Source organism: Telopea speciosissima, chromosome 1 (genome assembly GCF_018873765.1).
Source record: "Telopea speciosissima isolate NSW1024214 ecotype Mountain lineage chromosome 1, Tspe_v1, whole genome shotgun sequence".
In the NCBI taxonomy this organism is placed as follows: Eukaryota; Viridiplantae; Streptophyta; class Magnoliopsida; order Proteales; family Proteaceae; genus Telopea; species Telopea speciosissima.
In genome coordinates, this window is record NC_057916.1 from 82,972,098 (window position 1) to 82,981,125 (window position 9,028).

General features: G+C 37.9%; 1 protein-coding gene across 1 annotated transcript; it reads right to left on the reverse strand.

Moving 5' to 3' along the window:
* Positions 1-5,571: 5,571 nt before the first annotated feature.
* On the reverse strand, positions 5,572-7,676 carry LOC122655697 (homeobox protein BEL1 homolog). Its single transcript, XM_043849980.1, has 4 exons — positions 7,168-7,676; positions 6,476-6,858; positions 6,172-6,232; positions 5,572-6,051 (listed from the first exon to the last, which is right to left on the reverse strand). Exons 1-4 carry the CDS (start codon positions 7,633-7,635, stop codon positions 5,572-5,574), a joined length of 1,392 nt encoding a protein of 463 aa, XP_043705915.1. The 5' UTR covers positions 7,636-7,676.
* Between the last annotated feature and the right edge of the window lie 1,352 nt (positions 7,677-9,028).

Sequence of the window (9,028 nt, forward strand, 5' to 3'; positions counted from 1 at the left end):
TTAGGGTTTATGTTGTGGAAATTTTGGCCCACGTTTACACATGAATGACTGAAAATATCAATAATTTTGAAGTCAAACCACTTTATAGTAGGGACTGATCGATTTGGAATATTGGTGCTTTTATTCAATGCGTTAGGGTTCATGTTGTGGAAATTTTGACGCGTCGATCCAGGGTTTGCCTTGGTGGTTCGTTATTTTTTTGGGAGAACTGCGTCAGGCGTTTGATCGGTGGTTCAAGTCTCCTTAGCAACACCTAGTCCACATTTAATTGCTTTTCAAGAAGTGGAGTCAGGCGCTTGATCGGTGGTTCAAGTCTCCTTAGCAATACCTAGTCCACATTTAATTGCTTTTCAAGAAGTGGAGCCTTTGGGTACCATATTTGACCCCTTGTGGGTCCCCTCATTGCCTCCTTGTGGGGTCCTGTTGAGGTTGATGGCCGATGGGCCCTTGAATTGCACCAAAAAAAAAAAAAATTTGGTGCACGTTCACACATGAATGACTCAAAATATCAGTAATAAGTTCGTCTTGATTTTGACCATATCTCGATCAAAACTTAAGATTTTCTTCAGGTTAACTTGAACCTTGGTTTTGAAGTTTAAAAGTTGATTTTTTGTCTTGATTCTTGTTGTGCTGCCTATTTTTGATATTTTAAACTCAATCCATGCATTAGATTCACATAGAGAATACTAAAAATATTAGTTGTAGTTTTGATCCAAGTTTGATCTGTATATTGTTCTTTGACATGGTATCAAATAAGGTTTGATCGGAACATAATTCCTTCAATATAAATGAGATTTAAACAATCTTAGATTTGTTAGAAAATTTTGTTGATAGCTTTCCAATAAGCTCAAGATTACTTAAATTTGATTTATATTGAAGGAATTATGTACCGATCAAACTTAATTTGATGTACGTAAATGCTGTCAAAATCACTTTGAATGAAAATATTTTTTTGGACATCAAAACAAATGAATATTTTACCGCATTTTTTGTTTTTAGCAATGTTTTGTCATATTGTTATTTATGAAATTTTTAGATTTGAGAAAAACCTCAACATTAGAAACTTAAAAATTACACTTACCGTCGAAAATTCAGTTTTTGTTCTTGAATTAGGGGGTTGATTTTTTTTTTTTTTTAGAATTTAATTTTTTAACTATTTTTATTGCATTCAAATAGAAGATAGTTGTTTATTTATGAATAACATTTCAAGTAAATGAAACATTTACTTAAATGATATTAGACATAACTAAATGTCTGTCCTGATTTCTGACAGTTTCTAGCATAAATACCTGTCTATCCAAATTTCGAGTCAAGCTTCTCCTAGTTTCGCTAGACATACATGTCGAAACCACCGAAATATGATCGAAACTGATTGAAACCATCGAAACCGGATCGAATCTAGGGATTTTATAAAATCTCCCTTCAATTCGTCTCGAAAACCTGAAAAACCGAGTTAACTCGTTGATTTCGACATGTTTCAATCAAGTTTTTGTTCCATGCTGTATAATTGCAATTGGTTGATTTAAAATAAGGGTGCTTTTATTCAATTCGTTAGGGTCATGTTGTGGAAATTTTGGCGCATGTTCACACATGAATGACTCAAAATATCAGTAATTTTGAAGTCAAAACACTTGTTTTTTTATTTTTTTATTTTTTATGAAACAACAAATGTAATCACACAAACGACTTTATAGTAGGACTGATTGATTTGGAATATGGGTGCCTTTTATTCAATGCGTTAGGTTCATGTTGTGAAAATCTTGGCGTACGTTCACACTTGAAAATATAAGTAATTTTGAAGTCAAACGGCTTTCTAATAGGGACTGATTGATTCGGAATATGGGTGCTTTTGTTAGGGTTCATGTTGTGGAAATTTTGGTGCACGTTCATACATGAATGATCAAAATATCTGTAATTTTGAAATCCCCACCCCCACCTCCACCCGGAATATTATCGCCCCAGTACTACTGTGGGGTGCTGTGCACATCATGCGGCGCAGGGGCAATAAAAGTCCCACCACCCCTCTCATCGGTTACACAAACCCGTTTTACATATTATCGATAAGAATAATGTGACTATTTAACTATTAGATAGAAGATACTAGATAGGTTCTGGATTAACAGTGTAAAATTTCAGATTCTAGTTCAATCAAATATCCTCTCATGAACTACTTAAACCGTGGGTGGAGTTTAAGCTTCCACAAAATCTTTCAAATCTTTTTTTGAAGGTGAAAATAAGTAATCCCAATCCCATGTTTAATCAACCATTTAACGACCAACTTAGTTGCCGGTTTCAATTCCTAACAAGCCCGGCCCAACCCTGATTTGCCCTGATGGCCCATTGAATTTTGAAATTAACAAAGCCCACCATGGCATCACAGCTCACTTAATAAAGCCCCCACCTACTTTTTGATGTATTATAATATATATATCTAATATATTAAAATACTATATTAATTTATATAATAAATAGTATATAGTATATAATACATGAATACAGGGTCCGGTTGACCCTGACAGGGTCGAGGCCTCAACCCAGGCCGAGCCCAGCCCTGCCAGGGCCTACCAATTATGAAACCCAGCCCAACCCTTCCTTATCCCTAGGCCCAGCCCAACCCTGTCCAGGCTCAGGGTGGGTTAGGGCTGGGTCGGTTGGCTGGGTTTTTTTGACACCCCTACCCCCACCTCTCAAGAACCATTGGGAATCTTTTCGGATGACATAATTTTCTCCATTGATCAAATCTAAAATGGATAAAAAAGTATATCAAGTTTGCAATGTTATTAATGGGAGAGGGACATGATCATACCGGTTTTGGCTCACAAGTTTAAATCAAATCTAAGTAATTAGGTGTACATTTTAAAGATATAGACATAGTTTTACCAATAAAACTTGTTTCATATATAACATAATATTTTTTTCTAGCTAAATAGGGCCAATTGGTGATACATGTTTTCGTTTAATAGAAAAAAATGTTGATGATTCAACCAAATTAAAAACTAGGTAGGTGATGTAAATAGAGGTGTCCTTAGTCTTCAAAATATGTATATTAAAATTTTCATTTATACATTTTTTGTTTGGTAACTTATTCTTAAATTTTAAAGGATCCTTGACCATTGCTAAACTGCAAAACAAATGGCAAAAATGGAGGGGGTGGGGCATTTATACACAATGAGTAAATACTGATAAAAAGTGAAGCTAGTGCATATTTTTAGTTTGGCAATCTCTCTCTTTCTCTCTCCTTCCTATCTTTTTTTATTACTATTTGTAAAGAAAAAAATTTCAAATATATATCTAATACCAATTATCTGTTTTTATTTGTTATATATTTTTCTCCTATAACAACCATGGAACAAGAACTTGCAATTGTCAAGGAATAGAATATTTGCTGTACATGTTATATAAGATGGGCAGTAGTATAAGACTTATTTGCTTGTTCGTATGACAGTTTGTACGTCAACAAAATATCCTTGTAGAAGTTGAAGTAGGAATTTACACCACCAATATACGTCCTCTTGTATCAACGGAATAGAAGGTAGAGTTGAGTCGCATCAAAAGATACTCTCCTTAAGGTTTTTAAATACCCCAATTTGTGCAATTTAAGTTGACTAGCCATGCATCTATACATCTAAGATAAAACAACTCTCTAATCACACAAGTTGCACTACTAAATGTGATTACACAGGAAAATCTGAAGGTTATACCCACCAACTCACTGACATTGACAAACTATGATCGAGAGAAAAACAAAATTTAGAATTAATCCCAAAAAGATATCCCCAAAGGACACACTCAACTAAAATCTAAATTTATTTTGAATCTTTAATTTTAAAAACATTAAAAAAAAATTCCAACAATCCTCTACAAGATTCAAAATACCGATAAAACAAGACACTGAATTAATACGTATATTAAACATAGCAAGATACATCGTTGCAGGTATCTTTAAGACTTAAACATACACTAGGTCTGATGAACTACAAAGTACGAGTGAAGTCAGACTTCTTGAACCTTTCCTCATGACTAGCTCACTATATCCATATCCCACAAATCGACTAACTACATTAGTGTGATACCCATGCAAGTGACGAGAGATACATGTTAAAAGCACTATAAGAGGTATAACTACATAAGCATTAAAAACATGCAAGGGAAGAGGGATACATGTTAGGAGATATACAAAGTACAAGAGACTGATACAAGGAACAAAACATCACATTATTCACAGAATTTACAATTAAGAATTGGAGCTTTATTTTATTTTTAATTTTTTGCCCTTTAGGATACTTTGTGTTTTTTTTTTTTTTTTTCCTCAACAAGGCTAAACACTTTCATTTCAGATAAATACTGCATTAAATAACTTTCAACTTTTGAATATTTTTTTTAACCTCTCCATTAACTAGTGAATTTAATAACTTTGAAAAATATGACAAAGGATTGTTAAAATAGAAGGTGACAACTTTGTGAGCGAGGAATCTTCACGTACGTGAACGACTCACAATCGTTTATCCAATTTGTGAGAATATTCCATCTGAACGGTTGTGAGTCGTTCACGTACACTCACGTACGTGAAGATTCATTGGACTCGACAATTTCTCATATTTTCCGCAAACTAACTTCCAAGTGTTGATGTCCACATGGTTTTAGGAAGGTTTGGGATCCACCGGTATCAACTGAGCCTGATTCCCGGTCAATCCCACATCATTATAATGGTACGGACCAAGGGTAAAAAGATAAAAAAACCAACGTGAAACCCACCATATCGATGTGCTGTTTCGTATCTGATAACACATTGATTTCCGAGATCACCGTTCCTGGATCCTTTACTGGGACCTTTATCCCCTCCAGTTCTCCACAATGACCACCCTACCTCTACCTGAACACTCTACCTGGATGGGGTCCACCCCCCTTATTAGAAGGACTAAGGAACTGGGCCGGGCAGGGAACTAGAGGAGATCATTTTCCTCCTTTACGGTGAACAAAAACCCATGGGTGTCCAAGAACTTGGCAGTTAACACTGCCAGAACCCTAAATTTCGAGCACCCAGTTTCAGTGCTCTATGGCCCCAAAAATTGGACAGAAGCATTCAAACAACCCTATGGCGTGTCAACCAGCAATGTTTTAATCAGAGTGATACCTGCCGACCAGAAATGGCGCAAAGAATTCATATCGATCTGATTCTCTCCAGCCTCTACACAGTTGATCAGGAATGACCCAGATTCACTTACAAGTTATAAAAACAAAATGAAATAGAAGTAGTAGTAGTATCTGTATGTATGACATCTATACCCTTGCATCAATGAATCACAATTACAATCCCACTTCCAACCTATCAGATCAGGAAAAGTATAGCACTCTATCTATACTTCACAGTAGAACTCTATCGGTTTTCCTTCACAGTATATGCAACTTTTTTTTTTTTTTTTTTTTTTTAAAGTATGTTTGTATCATATGTACCAGTACCAATTAATTCTTTCCATCTGCCATCACCAATATCCCCAGAGGGCTGCAAGTAGTCCAGAAATCTGGGTAGCTAATTAAATTATCTAACAGAGAACTTTAGTCTTTCTATCCTTACCCGGCCAAGTCATGGAGCAACTGTGATCCCATTAAGTTCCTGTAAGGCAGATTCTGTTCCTCCCCGTCCAGGATCGAGTAATGTACTGATTGACAATATTCAAGCTGTTGTAATCCCAGAGTCAGAGACACACCATTGCTATCCATGGCCATGGTCATATGGTGATTGTAGGAAGAAAAGTCCAAATCAACACCACCAAACGCTGTTCCCTTCATTCTACTTTCTTCTCCTTTATCTGGATTGTTAACGATAGAAGAAGAGAATGAATCCAGCGTGGGTTTCATGTCCTCCTCAGAACAAGAGTGAGAGTTTTGGCTATGGCTTGGGCCGCAAGAGTTCTTCTTGTCAAATCCTGTAATCCCATCTGATGAGGAGCCTACATTGTCTTGCTGTTCTTCCTTGGTTTCTTCCAAATACATTTCCTCCACCATGGGTTTCCATAGCCTAACCCTTGCGTTAATGAACCAATTTGACACCTGTGGTGACAATTGGAAACATAAATCAAAAGAATGGGAATGAAGCAGATATGCCCTCTGCAACTGAGGCAAGAACCTAGGTTAGTATATATAAAATAGATGAGAGGGACATGGACATGCCTGGCTTCTTGAGAGACCAGTTTGGCTAGATAAGATGTGTTTATCCACGTCGCTTGGATACCTGGCAAGATAACACAACTTGTGAATTTACTACTAAGAAGAGTTAATGGTATGGTGGGGTGGGGTGAGTGGGGTATATGATGGGCCCTCTATCAAGGCAAAGATGTTAAATTCATGGCCAAGAGAAGTAGAATGACAGAACTTCAAGCTCTGAAATCGTTAGTTTGGCTTATACTTTCTTGATTGCAGAAAGCTCTGATTCCAACTGCAAATGAGAGAAAAAGAGAGAGGACGAGAGGTTTACGGGTGAAGGAAATGTTCGAAGAGCCAGGCACGAAGAACAGAAATGGATCGTTCAGGGAGGCCTCTTTGGGGTCTCCATGGATGACTCTCCATCAAGCTCATCTGTTGAAATGGCTTTTGCTGCCTAAGGGTTTGGTCAAGAAGCCTGACCCTTGGTGTCTCGCCTCTGGTTGTTTCTGGTTTAACTGGGTCTTTCTCCCCTATTGTCTTCTTGGTGGCCTTTATCTGCCCCACAATCCCATCTCTCAAACACCTAAAATGCCTTGACATGGCCTTCGACACTGATGCTGAATACACCTTTGCAGCTCCCGCACCAGCCACTGCTTCAAAAGATGCTGCCACAGCCTTCATCCGATCACAGTATTGCCTGTATCTTCTATCCACCTAAGCAACAGAATTATTTATTAATGATCAATCGCTATTCCTGAAGGCTTTTCTTCTTTTTGTTAAAACTCAAAAGAAGGGATGAAATATTCAGAATTACAGAAAATTAATGAGATGCAGGACTGATCAGGATGTGGGCATTAAAGGGAAGGCCCGTAGTCGCTCAATTAGTTCAAGAATCAATTCTTCCAGAACCAATCAACCAACCATCACAGAGTAGAGAATGGGGTTAAAAGAACTTATTTTTAACAGAGAAATTGGGAGAAGAAAAAGAAAGAAAAAAAAAAAAAAGGGAATCCAACAGCATACCTCTTCGAGCATGGAAATCAATTTCACTTTCCGTTTCTGCAATTCGAGAAGCTCTGGAGCGTATAGAGATTGCTTGCAAGAACTACTACCTTCCTCCCATTGGTTGGTCTTCTGGGGCTCTTGCTTCGATGGATCCGTTTGCTTTATTTCGAGGTTACAGAACTCATTCAGAAGCTCTTGGGCAGGAACAAAGTACTTTGAGCTCTTGAGCTCGAAGTGCTTCTGTGTTTGATGAAGATTGGCAACAGCTTTTCCCAAAAACACATCTTGCGGGACTTGTTGCTGCTGCTCTTGAAGAATTGCCGATTTCCCGAAGAAATGATGATGATTCGTCATCTCTCTGAGCTCGAACGACTGTAACCCGATACTAGAAGGCTTGTTTGAGCTGAGAGAAAGCGAGAGCCCTTGACTCGGCCTCTCGTTTCCTTCGCAGGGAAACACGCATCTCAAAGAAGAATCATCCACCATTAACCTGTTCTCTTGCCAACCCGATTCGGGTAAAACGACGAGGTTCTCACTCGTTCCTTCAGAGAACCTAGATGAGATATCGAGTTTATGGAACTCGGGCTGATGATAGGAATCTCTTGCGGTACCTGGTTTACGAAAGATTAATCCATTCCACACGACCGAGTTACCATCTCTATGCTGCTGGATATTCTTCGAGGGGAACCCTAACATCTCCATTTCTGTAGTAAAACTGAAGAGCTCGGAATTTGATTCGTAACTTTGCATCTGGTTCGCGATATGAATCGTTGGGTTATTAGTCTATGCCCAACTTCTAACTGCTGCGGATAAGGAGACGATAATAATAGTGACTGGCCAGTGGGGTTTCGTCTGATCCTGCAACTAAAATTCCATTTAAAGAGGAGATTCCACTACACCTCTACTAAGTAATACTAAACGAAGAAACCCCAAGAACCCCACAGAAAAACCCACCAATAAAAGGGAAGAGCCAAAACAAGATCTACAAGGCACGTATTTCTTTTTCTTTCTTTTTTTATTTACTACTTACACGTGCGTGCCTGTGTACATATGGGTAGGTCACTTGCGTTGGTTTTGCTTTGCAAAATGCATGAGAGAGATGATAGAGTGCTGAAATCAACAAACGAGACATAGAGAGATGGAAGGCGTCGGCAACTTAAGAGTCGCCGGAGTTAATGCAGGCAGTTGCTGTCAATGTTGTTGGGTTTGCGGGGATGTTGTGTGGTGGTGGTGGCAGTAGTGTAGGAAGAGGTGCGCCAGATATAGTAGCAGAGAGAGATGGTGATGACTACCTAGCCATGATTTGATTTCTCTCTCTCTCTCTCCCTCTCTCTCTGCCAACTGGGTCGGTACTCCATGATTTAAATACATCCAAAATAGGTTTCCCAAAATCAAATCCTCTTAATTATTTCATACTAAGGCCATATCCAATAAATTATTAAAATTGACAAAACTAATGATAAAATCAGAAAAGATCACTGGAAAAAAAGTTAATGATCTTTGACAGAAGATTACTTTACAAAGAAAGGAGGAAAGACGGAAAAAATATAAGAAGATGAAGAGCAACAGCCCCAACACCACCCGGCAACCACCCTTCCTTTTGCAAAAAAATTGCCACCACAGAAGCATCAGCAATAGCAGTAAGAGTAAGTGATCATCCTTTGCCTGCTACACAAACTACAAGCCGCCACCACGTACATGATCTCAAAGTCCCAATCCAAACGATTTGTTTGTTTTTTTAATGAGAAAGGTAGGGGGTTCAGTTATTATAACTTTAAGGTGTAAAAGTCTGGTCCCTCCCTGTTTGATTGATATATAAATTCATAAAGAAATCAATAAAAAAAAAGGGGGAAAAAAAGAAAAAAAAAAAAGGCATTAT

What these genes read in the sequence shown, in the direction of transcription:
- LOC122655697 (XM_043849980.1), bottom strand. Translation starts at nt 7,635, where the DNA reads ATGGTGGATGATTCTTCTTTGAGATGCGTGTTTCCCTGCGAAGGAAAC. An exon ending in TGATTTCCATGCTCGAAGAG is followed by an intron (nt 6,859 to 7,167) that starts GTATGCTGTTGG and finishes TCTGTTGCTTAG; the next exon opens with GTGGATAGAAGATACAGGCA. An exon ending in TTCGAACATTTCCTTCACCC is followed by an intron (nt 6,233 to 6,475) that starts GTAAACCTCTCG and finishes TTATCTTGCCAG; the next exon opens with GTATCCAAGCGACGTGGATA.